This window comes from Molothrus ater, chromosome 7, assembly GCF_012460135.2.
Source record: "Molothrus ater isolate BHLD 08-10-18 breed brown headed cowbird chromosome 7, BPBGC_Mater_1.1, whole genome shotgun sequence".
Taxonomy (NCBI): Eukaryota; Metazoa; Chordata; class Aves; order Passeriformes; family Icteridae; genus Molothrus; species Molothrus ater.
The window spans coordinates 11,434,049-11,451,407 of NC_050484.2; the positions used below are offsets into that span (position 1 = coordinate 11,434,049).

General features: G+C 38.0%; 1 protein-coding gene across 4 annotated transcripts in view; it reads right to left on the minus strand.

Annotated features, from left to right (window-relative positions):
• Positions 1 to 263: 263 nt before the first annotated feature.
• HYCC2 (hyccin PI4KA lipid kinase complex subunit 2) overlaps positions 264 to 17,359 on the minus strand; it is a 50,306-nt gene continuing 33,210 nt past the window's right edge. For 3 of the 4 annotated variants that reach the window (XM_036386289.2, XM_036386288.2, XM_036386290.2), the window contains 3 exons: positions 14,309 to 14,468; positions 12,953 to 13,120; positions 264 to 8,137 (listed from right to left, as the gene is read on the minus strand). In XM_036386289.2, coding sequence (XP_036242182.1) covers positions 7,533 to 8,137; positions 12,953 to 13,120; positions 14,309 to 14,468 — 933 coding nt within the window. In that variant the 3' untranslated portion in view covers positions 264 to 7,532. The remainder of the gene's footprint in view (positions 8,138 to 12,952; positions 13,121 to 14,308; positions 14,469 to 17,359) is intronic. The other variant, XM_036386291.2, reaches the window with a different exon arrangement.

The window sequence follows — 17,359 nt, forward strand, 5'->3', positions numbered from 1 at the left end:
GGGACCTGTGCGAGAGCCAACCCGCGCCCTGCTCCCAGCCCGCCTCGGCCGCGGGGCGGAACTTCCGCCGCCGGGCCCGCGCGCCCCCCCCCGGCTCGTGCCCGCGGTCGCTGTGGCGACGCGAAGCCGCCGCGAGCCCGTTCCGGAGCAGCGCCGCCCGCCAGAGCCCCCTCACGGCTGCCCTCAGCGCCCCCCTCACGGCTGCCCTCAGCGCCCGTCCCGCCTGCACCAGCCTCAATCACACCTTTAAAAACCAGCAGTCATTTCTGTTCAGAAACAGCACGATATTTATTTAACATCTTTATATATTTATATATATATATATAATTTTTTCTGCATTGCAGATTGTGTCGAGTTTTATACATCTCTATTTACAATGATTTAAAATAATTATATTTCTTCTCTGGCAGGTATTTACAAAGTCAATAGTAACTACATTTCACATTTCAACAAGTCAACAGCATGAACCAGCTCAGTAAGACAGTTAAGATAATGGCTTACATGCACCAATAACATGATCTTCAATACGTGCCTTCTTCAGGACTAAGAATGAAGACTTTCCCTGGTCCCCAGGTTAAAAGACATCATACAGCAGAGGTCACGGTTATTAAAAACCTGTTGGATTTAGTCCTTCACCAGTACCGAATCTCAAAGGTCTGGGGTTCACACCAGCAAGCAGGGCTATGCTGGTCAAGAGGGGCTCACACCACCAAGCCATGTCCTCTTGCCTAGTCTTGTGTCCACAAGAAGTGGGCTACGTGCTGCTTATGCTCCTTCTATGAGATTAAATAATGCTAAAGTAGTAAAAATCCTCAGAAACCTTAGTTCAGAGAAACAAACCTGGTATGAAGAAAAAAGTAAGAAAATAATCTTTTAATCCTCGCAGAATGGGTTGTTTTTTTTTTTTGCTAGTAAAACTGAGAGCAAGTCCTGTATTCTTACAAGGACAAAAACAGATCAAAAACCTCATTGTCAAGTACAGGAATTACAAATTTTAAAAATGCAGCATGGCGTATATATCAATTTAGCTGTTGGGGTCTTCTAATAGCAAATAAAAGCTACCATAGTAAATCTAAAATGTATTAAGAGCAGCTGATTATTAAAAATCTTTATTAGCTTTTTCCTGGAATCTTCAATATGAAAAAAGTGTTAAATGACTCTGTTTTATTTAATCATATGGTATTTGTCCATAAATAACCAGCTAGTAATACCCACCCCTAAAGCATGTACTCTGTGCAAGAAAACAGAAGTAATCATTGAACACTGACACACACACACACACACATCACACACCCCAGTACTAGGAATCTATTACTATTTTGACATGTTGATTTATCCTGAGTGGTTGTTAACTCACATCTACTGTATACTTGAAGCCACAAAGTTTTTACTACTTGCATTTTTCATAAACTAATAACATGAAATTCTAGCACGACCACAGTAACTGTCTAAACAGAAAGAACAGTGTCAATAGCCAGTATTTCTGTTACTCCCAAGTATTTGTTTTAGAACTAAAGGTAAAAGGTTGCTCTACTTTTTCTGTTTCATGATCATTTCTGGGGAGGATGAGGACTCAAACACATAGGATTCACTACTGATTTGTAAGGAAGTTTCCATGACAAAGCACCATAGAGACACTTTACCAGCAGATACTTCTAAACAGAAATCTCCCCCTGACCATTTTGGCCTCTAAAATCAAAACCTGTGAGAATTCCAAGCCACATTTTAAAGCAATTTGAATGTTGACTCCTGAATAGATTATTAATCACTTATTAAAAAGTTGTATCAGAATGCAAAGACAGTCTTCTCTAAAACCGCTTAAACATTACAGACTGTAAAACACTGGGAGCTCATGCCCAAGTGGCTGCTCAATAAAACTTGATCTCATCACTCTGCTCATCATGCACAAGGTAAAATGTAGGGCAACGTTTTACTGTATGGATACAAAGCTTTAATATACATCTGTTCCCATCAAGCTCCTCACAGGAAAATCTTAAGAATCCTTTATGATAGAAGGGACAATTTATGGACCCATTTTTAATTCAGCTGGTCCCTCAGATACTACCTTTGGTAAAATCTGATGAACACAGTTAAATAAAATTCAGGGAAAGATATAGCCCAGAGAAAAATCAGTAAAAGGATGGAATCAAAATTGTATTTTTTTTTCATTAAATCTCAAATACAGATGATTAAAATGGGACAGATTTTTCTTAATCCTTTTCTGAAGCAGTAAGGTACCCTTAAGACTTGCACAGCTTTCTTCTAAACTTTTAATATCACAGGCCTTGACACTTGACAAACCTACTAGCAAGTTTATCTAAAATGGTTGGCAGTTGTCTTAAAATCTTGTTCCAAGATTAATAAAATTTCATAATAACTAGATGGAAAACCTGGTAAGTATCAGTCTTGCAAAATCTACTTACTATTTTCAGGAACAAACCAAGTTGCTCACAGCTCACCATCATCTTCCACCACTGTGGAAGAGGCAGGCAAGTATTTTGTCTCTTCAGCTGGCCATGACAGAAATTCTGATAGACTGATACATGTATTCACTAACACAACACCCATGTCCTGATTTTCTACCCCGAATCATCAACAGAAAACTTTTCAACAGCAAAGTTTATCCAAGTGTCAGTTAGGAAAAAACAAAAATAATGAACAGAGATTAAGGCCCATATGCTAGAACCAAATAGCATTTAAAATACTGAAGATAATATAAAATATAAAAAATTATATAAATCAAGAATGTGATGCAAGTACAGAGGATCTGGCTTGTTTGCTTTGCATGCTTGAAAAGGAGTGATATTTTGCAACTTTAGTCCTGCAATTATCCTAAACAAGAAACTGAAATAAAAGAGGTACATTTACTCTTCTGATGAAAACAATTCCTATGATATAAGTATTTGTTACAAATGACATCTAGCTGATGGCTTTAATGTTATGTTAAACATGCCAAGGTAGCAAAATCTTTGGCAGTGAGAGAATTTAAGGATAAGATTATTAGATCTACTAACATCAAAGTAATTTCTTTCATGTGCAGTACATACGTTTCATTCAAACATATTCCACTCTATTTTCCCCACCTCCTCTAGGATTATGAGCACAGTACCCATACTGTACAGCTTGGTTTTTATGATTTTATTCAAAAAGTTATTCTTGATTCTCTCTTAGTCTTCAAATTAATTTAAATTTGTAAGCCAAGATAAACGTGTCTGGTTTGTGACCAAAGTTAAAATGCTGAACACTTAGAGGAGATAGCCATTGGTTCATGATAAAATAGGACAAGTTCAAACTCTTAGGTTAAAATACAGCCATAGCATAGAATTATCTATTCCAAAATTAATTTTTCAAAATATAATTCTCTGAACATGTTATACATTAAATATTGAGGAAAATTTCCCTGGAGCTACAATTTTCCAAGAACACTAATAAACTTCATTAAAGAAGTAAAACAAACCACACAGTATCTGAAGACAAAAAGCAGAGTTGGGGTCACCTTACTGCAGAGTAGCTTTACCACCACTAAGATGCAGGTTTCCCCCTTAATCTTGAAAAATACGTTCCTATTTACATACAGTATACACACAGTTGAGGCAATTGATTGTCAACACGTGACAAATGTATGCACCTACTCACACACAAGTAAACCTCACATGGTGAGAAAAAACCCTGTCCCAGTAAACTCCAGTATTCATAAGTAGTGCAAATAAATACTTTGTCAGAAAATATCTTTTTTTTTTTCTCACTATATTGATGACTTTAATTACGTTAAAGCTAGCAGGAGTATGTTGGAAATGCATTTAAGACCAACACACTTGCAAACTACAAATACTAGATCTAATGCTTACTGGCTGCAACATGATGTTCAGCATTACAGAATGAAGTATGCTGTTAAAAAACTTCAAATTCACATCAGAAAGGGTGTTCAAAGAAAACTGCATTTAAAATGGACAGTGATACCAAAGAATCCATTTTATAAAATTTTCCAAATGAAAACTAAAGGGATAATACAGAAATTGAAACGGTCATTTTGCAACAATAATTTTAATAGGTATTTTTACTGCATCACTTTGCTCTCTGCTGAATGAAAATATGCTTCACCTTTCAAACACCTTTCAACCAAAAAGCTGCTCACAATAAATCCCTGAAAAGGATAATCAAGCTAGAGTTCACAATCCCAACATTTTGTATTTTCTTAAAATGATAAAGTAAAAAAAAATATATTGCAAAATGACAGCATATTGTGATGTGTATCAAGGAACATTTCATTTTTCCCTACTGAAGTATATGGATACATCAGAATATAGAATCTACCCTTCCTCACCTAAGAATTGCATGTATGTGCATGCTTGCACATATATGGAGGGGAAAATCATAGTTTTCTGCTTCTTGTCCTTTTATAATGTTGCAGTTGCACTCAAACAGCGCAGAAATCTAAATCTAGTGCCTCCAGTACCAAATGTTCTAAAAGAAGACAGCAGAGTGAATTTAGGATAAGGAGGTTTGATTTAAGTCTAAACATTTGTCACAGGTGTCAGAAAATTTAAGTATGTTTTGTACTTTGTTTAGTCTTTAGCATATATAGTCAGAAACCCAGCAAACTATTCCCTCCACCCATATCCCAAACACTTTTAATTTTATTTCTGTCACAGTACTTTGGGATGCACTGAACATAATGTATAAAGATTTGCTATGATCTTGCCACACCTTAGAGTGGTTTGAAACACAGCAGTAATGATAAACATGATACACAGCACTGCAGAGCCTCCTACTACAGCTGGTTTGGAGATACTTGGGATTACTCCATTGGGAAGGTAAATGTTCAACAGTACTTGGCTGAAAAACAATAAAACAAGCTCCCACAACTGAAACACTGCACTGAAAGGGTAATTTTTGAGAAGTCACAGATGTACCACATCAGCAGATAGAAACCATAATATTTTTAACAGGGATAAATTTGAACTCTATTTAAATAGACTGATATGCAGTAGGTATATATACACAAGAACAAACCAAAATACAATGAATGAAACCAGAAAAAAAGGCACATGATCAAAATGAGAAGTGTAAAAATAATTTAAAAGGTAGTTTGACTGAAGTTTTTGACAATTTGAATTTACACATGTACATTTGACTTCCCTATCTGAAGTCAGTAAAGCCGTCTCACTTTTCTGAAATAGTTTTTGTAGTGTGGGACCCCACAGAAAAAAATTGCTTTTAAAAAAGGTTGTAAAATTTGACCTGATGCCAATTAAGTGCCCTAAAACTTCTGGAGAAGTGCATCTAATGACAAATATAGAAAATAGAGAACCTTGCTAATGAACAACTATACTTTTTAAAATACTAAAACTAAGTAATTCTAGAAAATTACCTGACACTCCTGACCTTCTCCTTCCCAAATATTTAAGCAAACTTCCTTTCTGATAGTCTCTACAAAGTATAAACTTGGTACTTCCAGTCATGACTTATCAATTGTCTCCACAAGGAAAATTTTATTTTATAAAGAAGATTTTAACCATATACAGCTTTTGACATTTTTACAGAAATGTAAGCCTTGTAGCTTCATCTCAGCATTGCCTTAGTTCCATTTGTGCATGACTGGTGGTCCTTAAAAACTATTTTCCATTTAGAAACTGTCAGGTTTTCCTTCTGATGAGTCTATTTACTCTTTACCTGAATTTCTACATCAGATGCCACTAAATTCACTTTATGAATGTATGATATGAAGACTAGGCTAGCAAAGTGACTCATCAAACCACAAAAAAAACTTGAAACCTTTTAATGAATTTTAATGTAAATTTGGAAAAAAAAAATCTATTTTAAATAAAGCTTTAAAAAAATCCCCACCAAAATCAACTATCAGCAATACCACACCATGTCATTCATTGTTCTGAATATCTTAAAGAGTATCATTCAAATGCAGCCTGCTGTTTGTAACTGCTTACATTTATCCTTCACAGTGACAGTGAAACAAAAGTGCCCACATAAAAATTGTAACTCTTTCCTGAAGGTTTACAGTTTGTAAACTTCCAGGATATCATACAGGACTTGAGCAGAGAGGATGAACTTTCCCCTTTTCTATCAATCCAAAAAGAGATACAGAGAGATGGAGAGAGAATGACAAACATTCTCCAGAGTAACCAGAAATGTGCTTCTAAGCAGTGTCCTCTAACATAAGTACCAGCCAGTGCCCACACACCTGTCATATACATTCGAGGCTTGGCTCAATGGCACGAGTTCTGCATTTTCTAGGGCAGGGGCAATCCACAAAAAATAAGAGTAAAAAAACTCAAAAGATTATATATACCAAGGCAATGAAGTGTGATCCTTCTGGGGAAAAAAAAAAATGGACTGTCAGTACCCCTTTGCACAAACGGCATTGCTAGAAAAGCATTTCACATTGAAACTTCAGTGTTCCTAGCAAAATATTGTCTCTATCCCTGAGACAGCACCTTGAGAGTATGGTCTGTCTGAACTATAGGATTCCTCAAATGACTCCACCACTGAATTCAGGGACATTGAGAAAGTAGCTGAAAGGGGTGGGGGTGTCCCAACAGCCATGGTACAAAAGACAGCAGCCTGAGAAATACTCTTTACCCGAATACACCTTTCAGTTCGGTGATCAGCACCTCACAACAAAAACAGCAACAACAAAAATGAAGCAGAGCTAGCCATTATTTCCTGGGGAAGTAGTGTCTCCTTCCCACTTACAAACCAAATTGCTTTAACAGCATGGTGGTGTCTAACTTTTAGTCTAAATGCAGAATGACCCTGTGTCCTGGAGGGGAAGACATGTAACATTACAAATGGCTACAACGCCATTAGAAGTGCATTGTAACCTACATTATCAACCTAGAATCCTGTCTCCGAGGGAATACAGCTTCTTAATATGCATGTCTCAGTTGCTGAACATCAAAAGCTTCTGGGATGAGAGACTGGGGGCAGTCAAGAAAAAACTACCCTCATTTAATGAAAAAAGTGCTGTAGGCAGCCAGGAGCAGCAATGACAATCCCCTCCCCAGAATTGATTGCACAGACTCAGAGAGGTCCAAAGTCACACTAGAATCTCTGAGGCACTCCTGGTTCTGAGAAAGACAAGTCAGGATCCAGTAGTCTTTGCAGTACTGTAGACCGAGAAAACAAACCCGTTTCTATTTCTTAACAAAGCCAAAGCATCATCTCATAGGGATCACATTCACCATTTCCGCCGGTGTCTCCAGTCTCACAGTGTTGAAATGGGACTGATCAGCCTACGATGGATTGCACATCACCCAAAGAGAAAGGAAGGCATGGAAAAAGGCGTACAGTACATGATATACTGCTTCACAACCATGTTTACAAGGGGGAAGGAGGATGAAGGTGAGGGAAGAATTATTGCTGTTTCAGTAATACAGTATGATAGCTAAACCAAATGAAACGAGACCACAACAGTCAGTATTTTCACACTGTGGGATGATGGTTCATGTTTTGCCTAAGGATGAACTTGCCAGGGATTAAGGGGGAAGAGGGAATACTAAGGAAGGGAGTCAAAGTTACACCTGGGATATCAGCTGCATATTGAAACTTGGAGATCGAGACTGCTTGGTTAGGGGAGCTCCTGGGGAAAGGAGATCTTTACCTTCCCCAGCTTGGCCTAGCCGGTCCTCCTGTAGGCTGATAGTTGAAAACCGATTGGTGTTGCCAGCCGCTAGACTGGTAAAACCCTCTGTGCCAGCTCCAACACTGGAGCCTGCCTGACTGCCATTCACATAGTCAAATGATTTACTGGAGGAAGCACTGGCGGTCCTGATCAGGCCCAGACTGTTGGCTTTTGGCACCACCTGCCCAGCAGGCAGGCTGAGGTGTTTCTTAGTAGGTGTCATCTCAATTACATCTCCATCCAGGTCAGACGATTGGTGCGTGTACTGCTTTCGGGCTACTGAATCCCGAGGGCTCTCATTGGATTTTGCTGCAGAAGAGCTTTCTTTCTCCTTAGCCGAACGCCCACTTGCTGTTTTCCTTAAGCTGCTCTTCTGGGATACAGAGGATACAGGTTTGGTCCCAGCTGGCTGGCTGCTGAGGGAAGCTCCTGATGAAAATCCTTCATCAGCATCATTAAGGTTTACAGACTCCTCTCTTCCATTTACACCTTCAGTATCTATTAAGAAAAAAAGAAGCAACCAAAAAATCCCCAAACCAATCAGAAAACAGAGAATGCATTCAAGTTACATGAAGACAAAGATGTGCACAGAACATCAAAACAAACCTCATTTGCTAATCCGCTTGGATTCCACTTGCCTATTTTTTTTTGGATTCTCAGCCAATTTTCCTGCCATATTTAACAGAGTCTAACAGTAAGTGCTCCCTGAGCTTGATTAGCCTTTCATCTGTAATACTTTTATCAGTCAGAATATTGGTCCCAAACTTTGTCTATAAACAAGAATTGGGCCCTATTTGGCTAATTTGTTTTAGCTTGGTCTGCAGATACTACTACTACCCATTCTCCTACTACATGCTGTTAAAAAAACCAAACTAAAACAAACCCAGCACCCTTTCAGTCTATTTTTATCCTATTTTGAGGCAAGATCTAAGGATCTCTTTCAGTCAGAGTAAGTTCTCGTGAGTGCTCAGTAAGCTTCAGAATTAGGCCACTTCCTAGACTAACAATCACAATGTTCCAGCAGAGGTAGAAGGCTTCTCTTGTGTGTAGCTCGCACTGTGAACAACGTGACCATACTTTCTATTGGAGATTAACCTAATTCCTAGTTCTCTCTTCTCCAAAATTCAATCCTCCTTGAATTTACAGCAAACCCATCCAGGTATTTCTACCATATTTGCTTTTATCTCAACACCTACATTTTTCAGAGGAAACAAAAAGGAAACCCTTGCATTAAGAGAAATTAAATCTCTGCAACACTTTATATTATAGAACTGTGCTTTTGACTAGAATCTAAAAGGAAAATAAAAGCATTACAATATTATTTCTTAAATCCTTATTTTTAGGCTTAAAATATGATTAGGGCTGCACACAAATATTTTTTATCTTTTAATCTTATTCCAGCTTTTTTCTAAGCTCCAAGTTCTCAGAAGTTTTTGTTTTAGTAGAAAACTGAGCAGCATTCAAATTTCAAAACTAAAAATGGAGCAACAGTTTTTGCTCTGTGTATCTCATTTCAATAAGAAAAAGGCGTAAATTTTAACCATGTTAGCAAAAAAGGAGTCACTCAGACTACAAGAATTTTGCCTTTCTTTGTAAAAGCAGTAGAGTGTGATTATTTGGAGAAACACAGATCCAGCCCAGCTAAAGCCACTGTGGTGCTCTACTGTTAAAGATTGTTGAACCCACTTGCTGCCAAGCAAAGACATTTAAATCTTTTTTGCAGAATGGGAAAAACATGGCGGCAAGTATTTGAGAGAGTCTAATATTTGAGTGGAAGCTCATTCTCTCATGCTGAGTGTTAGCTAAGGAACATTTTACATCGTGGCAAACAGAACAGACAGAAAGCTTTTTGGTGTTGTAGCTGCCTCTGTGTAGCAGGAATACAGCCTGATCCCATTTCACACTTCTGAGGTGTAATGCAAACCCAAAACTTTACAGAGAGGTTTCATTACTCTGCTCTACATTTACTACTTCTTTTCAGGAAACTTTGCCCTGGAATTACCATCACTGTGTATCGGCTTACAAAAGATATTTAGACATCTCCAATTCAAACCACTCTCAGCCTCTCTCAAAACAACGCAATGAGAGATGATTCTGTAGTTTTCAATAGTTCTATTTGACTCACTGGCCTCCCAGAAGCAGAAAAATAACATAGTTCATGTTACTGCAGTCCTTCTTCCTCGGTTAAGCCTTTTGCCTTAGAAAAAGAAGGTCCTTAGGTTCCCAGAGCAACTATTAAAATGAAGGCTGTGTTACTTGCTTTAGCTTCCCCTAACCATATTTTAAATGCACGTACCTTCCCCACTTCCTGACCACCTTGTTTGGTAAAACTAGGCCTTCTTCTTCTCCTTGACACATACCTGTCTTTGCTTACACTAGACAGTGATATATTTTATCCACAATCCACACTGACATTCCCCCCTCCAACCTTCCCACACACAATCAAAGTTACTGATAAAAGTCAGACATTACTGGAACATACCAAAAGCAAGACCACTTTTTCAATTAACCAACATTTATGTTTCTTTAATATAACCATGCAAAGCTGGATGAAAGCATATTCAGTTACAAGCAGCAAGAGAAGCAGCTGAAGCCCCCTCTCAAGCCCTTCTTATTCAACATAAAGATGTGGAACTTGTAAGAAGTTGTCTCCAGACAACACTGCTAAGATTTTTATTATTAAAAGAACATCAGTAGTTTTCAAAGTTTATGTTAAAGCATTGCTGAGTAACAGGATGCTGAAGCACATGTCCTATTCAGGGACTGTGAAGCAGTCACACTGAAAAAGTGGCATTTTATGCATAGGAGACTTAAAGATAAGACTGAGAGGGGTTGTTGCAAGCTTTTGGTTGCTGCAACTATACAGAGGCCCAAGCTGCTCAGCAGTGCTCAAAAATGAAGAAGATAGAGAAGATAACATGCAAGAGAGTTTCTTTCTAGTCAGACCCACATACCTACAGAGGTTCCCAATGGGATTAAAGTAATTCAGCAAACACATTCTTTTCCTAATACATATTATTTTTCCTCTAAAAACTGCCCTCAGAAATAATAAAAATGTTTGAGTCCTTACATACTCTGGGAAGGAAAACAGAATGATGTAATGATGAAGTTTTCTCTTTTTTTTGTTTGTTTGTTTTTTTGTTTTGTTTATGTTCCAATAGACCAATAAGAATTTCAAAAGGAAATAAAATCTAAAAATCTACTCCCTTCCAAATGCTCTTTATTTTAAGGCCAAAAGAGAAAGTGACAGTGCAACCCAACAGAAATCATATCCATTGCACTACAGTGTGTATTCAAGACTCCCACTGTTCTTATCAGAATAAATCTGTCCTCAAATAATTTGCTATTTGTACATATACACAACTAGTACTTTAGATACAGACTCAGTGTTCTCCACTGACCCAAAATAATGCACAAAACCGCAGCTGCAATCACCCAGAAGCAGAATAGCTTGCACTGCATTACTGAGTTATCCCTGAGGTCTTGTCTCTTTCTACTAAAGGGGTCAAAACACTGATCTGAAGAAGGGGTTTTATACACCTTTTTAAAATGACTTTTAGCATGTTTATCCTTCCTCTACCTGAAGATTGAAAAGTCACTACAAGTGATCAGTCTTTCCTTGTGCTGTTTGACATCAAACTGGTATTTGTAAGAGAGAATTTTCTGGCTGAAGCTTTTTGTGAAATCAGCATTAGAAAACAAACAGAACCCTGGATATACATCCACAATTTTATGTCAATAATCAAGGCAAACTCCTTTCCTTGGCATTCTCCCAGATGCTATCAGCTGGAATACTCAGTTGGATCAAGAATGTAATTATACATTGCTAATGTTACAGAAGTAAATGGTATTCAATCCATTTGTACTGAAGCAGAGAATGTGGAATGATATGGATATATATATCCAATAATATGCCATATTATATCAATGGCTTCAAACAAGACTAAAATGCATCATCTTTATCAACTTCTCTTCCCACTTCCTGTCTGTCCCAGAAAGTTCTCTGCAGCTCAGGACTTCTCTATATCCTTCAAGTCATGCACATGCAAAGAGTTATAAAACAGAGTAAGATCAAGTAGAAAGTGAGTTTAAGAGAAGACAGGATCATTTACTGAGCATGCTCAAATTCACAATGCACCAAGTAGATTAAAAACCTGCACTAAATATTTTTATGCCACTCTCTTCTACTCTTTATTGCTGGATAGCAACTTTGTTTAAGTTTAATGCTTCTGTGATTCTAAAATTAAGTCTCCAAATTCTCTAGATTGTTTCCTGAAAAACAAATCTGAAGAAGAAAAGTAGCCCATATCTGAATGTGCAAATAAATCTTATTCATGATCAACTAATGTCCTTATAGAGGCTGGAAACACCAAAGTTCACAAACAGAAGAAGGCTTAAGATAGGAGAGTACTTGAAAATATGTTCAGTTAAATCTGTAAGAAATTAATTCTCATCTCTGAGGAGAAATCATGATTCAAGTTCGGTACTTGAAACTATGTCTTTCATCAAGGAAATCCTCTTTACTCAAAAGTAGATGAACTTAAATAAAATTCTACCACCTACTCTATCTGCTATTCTTGGCTGCCAAGCAGACCTCTGAAGCCCTACAGCATTTGTGTGGACAGCACAACTAAGAACGAAAGAGTAATGGTTTCTAAAGTTTTTATAATTTCTTCCTGATAACACAAGCACTTTTCTGGTGCTTGTAGAGCAGCCAGTTCTAAATGAGTTGTACAAATATGACATTTCAATGAAAAGATGACTGACAAATAAAACATCAGTAATTGTATACCTGTTTTAGATAGGTTTGACTTTCAATGGCAACAGGAGACTTCATTCTTGAAAACTTAAAAACTGCAGACTAACAAGACACTATTTTAACTAAAATGGAGCGAAATCCATTTATATTCTGTACTGTCTACTTTTCAGTGCTAGATTCATGTTCATCTGGTGCATATTTTTTCTTCTTAATATCAGATTAAACATGCTCAGTAATAGAGACTTTCCAAGCAATCCCAAAGCTCTTGGATATTACCCCTGTCTTTTTCTTTTTTTTTTTTTTTTTTTTTGTGCCATGCCAAGCAGTGTTTCACCACAGATGCAAGCCCCAGGCCAGCCCACATGATAACAAAAGGTAGTTCCTGACCTGATGTTAGGTATATAGGGGATGTGTGTATTGCAAAGAAAGCTAATACACCCTGGGATAGCGGAAACACACACTAGAATGGAAAGAAGTTCTGCTTGGGGATAGGGAGCCAGGATCCTCCTCCAGCAACTGCCTCACTGACTTCTGCCTCCTCATCTCTGTCCTACCCTCTGTTGTGGCTGCTGCCAAGGTGGGCTCCGGGAAGCCATGCTCAGGGGTCCTGCGCAGCAGCACCTCCCCCTCTTGCTCACGTTTGATCCCTAGGTCTGTGCAGCCGTGTTGGATCGGTGAGCCAGGAATGCTTGAGTCAGCCTCGATTGAGAAGTCAAAGCCATCTGGGATTCAACATATAACATTTTAGTGCTTTTCTATTCCTTTCTTGGCATTCCAACCCAGGCAGGGAAAATAGAAAGTTTATGCTGACATGGAACAAACACAAAACACTGCCCATGCGGAGTTAGAAGTGGTGAGAACATCCACAGAAAGGGACAGGTGGGCTGTACTGTAGACCAGAGACCAGCAAATGAGTAGAATGGCTGAATAGAACTACAGTGAAGACAAACACGACGCAGAGTCCTGAAAACAGGAGACAGCTACTTCTTGTCCTGGACATCCTGATTCAGCTGAAGACCAGAGGTCATCAAATCCTCTTGCACGTGACCAAGAAGAATAATAAAAAATAAAAGGGGAAAGAAATGTACCACAGGAAAATATGCAATTCCTGTTTGCAGACTTTTTACTCTCAGTTGATTCTTATGTTATTCTCCTTTTTACCTTCATTGATTTATGCAGCTTTTAAAACTAATCTTTTATACATGAGGTAACAAAGCTTTAAAAGCAGACAAAGTGATTTCAAAGCAAGTTTTTTGCTACACCTACACTGAAGATGTCATCACATCAAGGTAAAGATCGCTACTTTTTTTTTCTTCATACAGTCAAGCACACTTCCATATCATGTAAGTACACACTGAGGAAAGACTAATTCTAAACTATCCAAACCTATTTTAGAGCTCCCCAATAAACTGGGCCATATGATGGCAGGTGTGATGTTCAGTTTGTCACTCTCCCACTGCCATCAGTAGCTTTAGGCAGCTGGAATCCTATTTAGGTCTGGATGTTAGCATTCACTCCCTGAGCTATTTACAATGGGAAGCAGTTGAGTTTTAGTGCAGATTAAACAAAGAACTCAAATTCTAAGTCACACTTTATCCCTACAATTTCACACAGTGTTACATGGAGAAAAAAGAAGTCTTAATAAACATTTTCCAGTTTCTCCATTTCCTCATCTACCTCACAGTTTATCACAAAATCGAAACCAAAACAAACACCCAAAATATTCATGTTCATGCAGTGCTCTGAAGATGTAAAGTATTATATACTATTATGGAGTATCACTTTTAAAAACAAACAAACAAAAAGCCCCCCCTCAATGTTCTGTAAACATTCAAACTCAGAAGCCAGATTACAGTGATGATGATGATTACAGTAGGTAGTAATATGTGCTCCTGGCAGAGAAAGCTCACCTTCTCTCCTCCAGCGATGACGACGGATGGAAGCTGTAGTAATAGCACTCCGAGAAATTCTTGGAACTGTTGGAGTAACTTCTACTTTCAGTACCTTCTGGCCTTCTTGTGATGCATCAGGAGCATCAAAAGGCAGCGAATTCTTCATGGCATTTGCAACCTAAGACAAAAGTAAGATGCTGTACTACTACTGTCCTTGACTGCACTAATGGCAATATTGGATCTCCTGCTGGATACAGAAAGGAGAACAAGTAAGAATTGGTAATTATGTCAGATTCCCCTCAATGACCCCATGCCCAGGATTCAAGTTTGATTACATGGAAAAGCTCATCATAAACCTATTTGCAAAACCAGAGTTAATTTTCTCCATTTTTTTGAGGTAATTAATTTTGTTCTATCTTTGCCATCTGTAGTGACAGATGTTAACAACATATACAGGAAGGTCTCCCTCCAGAAGAGACTGCAATATGACAAGGCAAATACCATTTATGTTTTATGACAAGGGTGTCAATATAACTAAGTCACAGCCCAAGGCAATGCAAACAGCCAGTGGCCTTGTGCCAGGGGGACAGGGGGACAGGGCTGATTTCCACCACACCTTTCCCTATAACGCTCCCCATTCCTCCCTAAAAACAAGCCAAACAGAACCTAACCAAGAGGATTAGACTGCAGGTACTTGCAAGATTTATTTAAGGGAAAAAAATGCAACCTAAGCTATGAACATCAAGTTATTAAAATACAATTAAAATAGGTTTAATAAAGATGAGTGTAATAGCCTATTATAAAGTCAGAAGCTATCTTTTGAGCTTTGAGGAGAAGTGACTTCTTTTGACTTTGATGTTTTAATTGCTTCTTTGAGTTTCCCATAAAATGCTTTTGGGATTAGAGGTTTACTTTAAAAAAGACAAAAACAACTTTCAGCAATGTCTCTTACTTTACAAGTAAATTGTTCAAAAAAAGTGAACTTGTGTACCAGCTCCAGAAAGCAAACTGCTTCTCTATGGCATGTACAATATTCAACAGTAACAAAGCTGATGCACACAAAGTGTTACTTAAAGCTTCAAAATCCCCCCTAAACCACAACCCATAAAATGAACACACCTTGATTTTCCAAAATCTTCTACTCACTGGAGCTGCTACCTTTTTTGAATAGATACTCTTGTCAGTATACCAAAAAAATCTAAAAATCCATAGCAAAAGACTTCTGCACTAAGACAGGAATCGTGACAGAGCATTTCTGCTTGTTGAACCTTTTAACAGCTGGCCCTTTCTAGCAGCACAAACTGTACTTCTGGGGACTGAGGAAAACCATATGGAGATAAAAATCAATGCAACAGTAAATCTTTGAAACAATCTAAACAACCAGTCTGAATGAGTCACAGTCCTTGTCTGACAAAAACACCCTCAAAACCATGATCTTTCAGGATGCAAAAACACTTGCTCACGATGTCTAATCCAGCCCTGAAAAGGCAGGAAAACAAACACACAGCACAATTCAGACTTAGCAAGCCAAGTCTGCAGTTATCAATGACAAAGGAAGGTTGGTTTCAGGCCAGATATCCACTCTTGCCTACCAGAAAGGAGCTCTAAGGAAAGAACATTCAATAAGAGCACTAAGTGCATCAATAAAATACATTGGATAAAGCTGCTGTCACAATAGGGACTTGCTGATCCATGGTTCCTGGACTTGGAAAACCTGTGTGTCTGTGCTCTGAAGACTGGGATTTCTGTGTCTGAAAAGCATGCAGAACGCTTTGTTCAGAGGCAAAGACTGACTGGAACTGGTCTGCTCCCCAGGTCCAAGGTGCTACTAATTCTGACACTTGGTGATTAGTTTGGCTCTGTAGAAACTCAGGTTTCTTGACCAGTACCCAGTGTTTGTTAACAGAAATACTTTTCTTAAGCCAGAAAAGGCTTTTCACTTGTGTTAATTCCTACCCTTTCCACTGCAGTCTCTGTATAAGAATGATTGATAGAAGACCACTTCTACATTACAGATATTTCACAGCTTTCTGATGCTCTTTTTCCACTTGGGTTTTTTTTAAAGCTTAGGGTTTTTTTCTACAGGCAGTAAAACCCTAAGTAAATAAGAGCATGGATCCACTAAATGGTCAAAAATATTTCTCAAAGAAACAAACACAGGGATCATGATGTTCCTCATTTTAATGATGACTGATGGTATTCCCATAACTACACAAATAGGTACCTGAAAACAAGTATCTAAAAATAAACCTAATGTGGGGGTTTGCCTTAATATTAAATAGACTTCAAAGAATTTGCTGCTCTTACGAAATCCTAGGCAGAAGCTGAACTTAGCAACTTTCCTGTGAAGCTTCCCAGATGATAGTTATTTGGCACTAGTAGTTTTAGGTTTAAAACACAGAATTTTATACTGCTGCTAAATTATACACAACTCGTGAAGAATGCAAGGAGAGCAAAGGGCTCCAATCTTTGAAAATGTCAAATTGCTTGAATAAACAGCATTAGGGAAAAGACATGCAGGTAATTATTTTAATAAAATGGACAATTTCTTCAACCTACTTTTAAAAAAATGTTAGTAAAACAAGACAGGAAGCAGGCAATGATCAGAGTATTTAAAAAAAAAACCACCTCTCTGAATAGGCCTACATGCATATGCAGGAAAAACCTGACAACCAGGAAGGGGTAAAAATTGGTGATATCATGATGTCACAAACAATGGGATAGAGAATCAATAAGAGCTTTAGAAAAAAAACAAAGACATTCTAGAAGATTCGTACAACTAGAAGTAATCTCTAAGGACAAACTGATTAAAAATGAACAATGAAAACTAAAAATTGTCATATCATCAAGTTCCAGATGCTCCTACACGCTTTTCAAGTGTAGTAGTTTGATAGGATGGCCCAATTCAGCAGGTTCAATATTTAATTTAAAACTTTCAATCTGATGGAGTGATGAGTCAGTTCCAAAAGAAACCAACTATTATAATAATTCAATGGATAGCAGGCATTTTAAATGCAGCAGTGTCAGAAAGCCTGTAGATAAATTGTACAGCCAATATTAATACCTTTG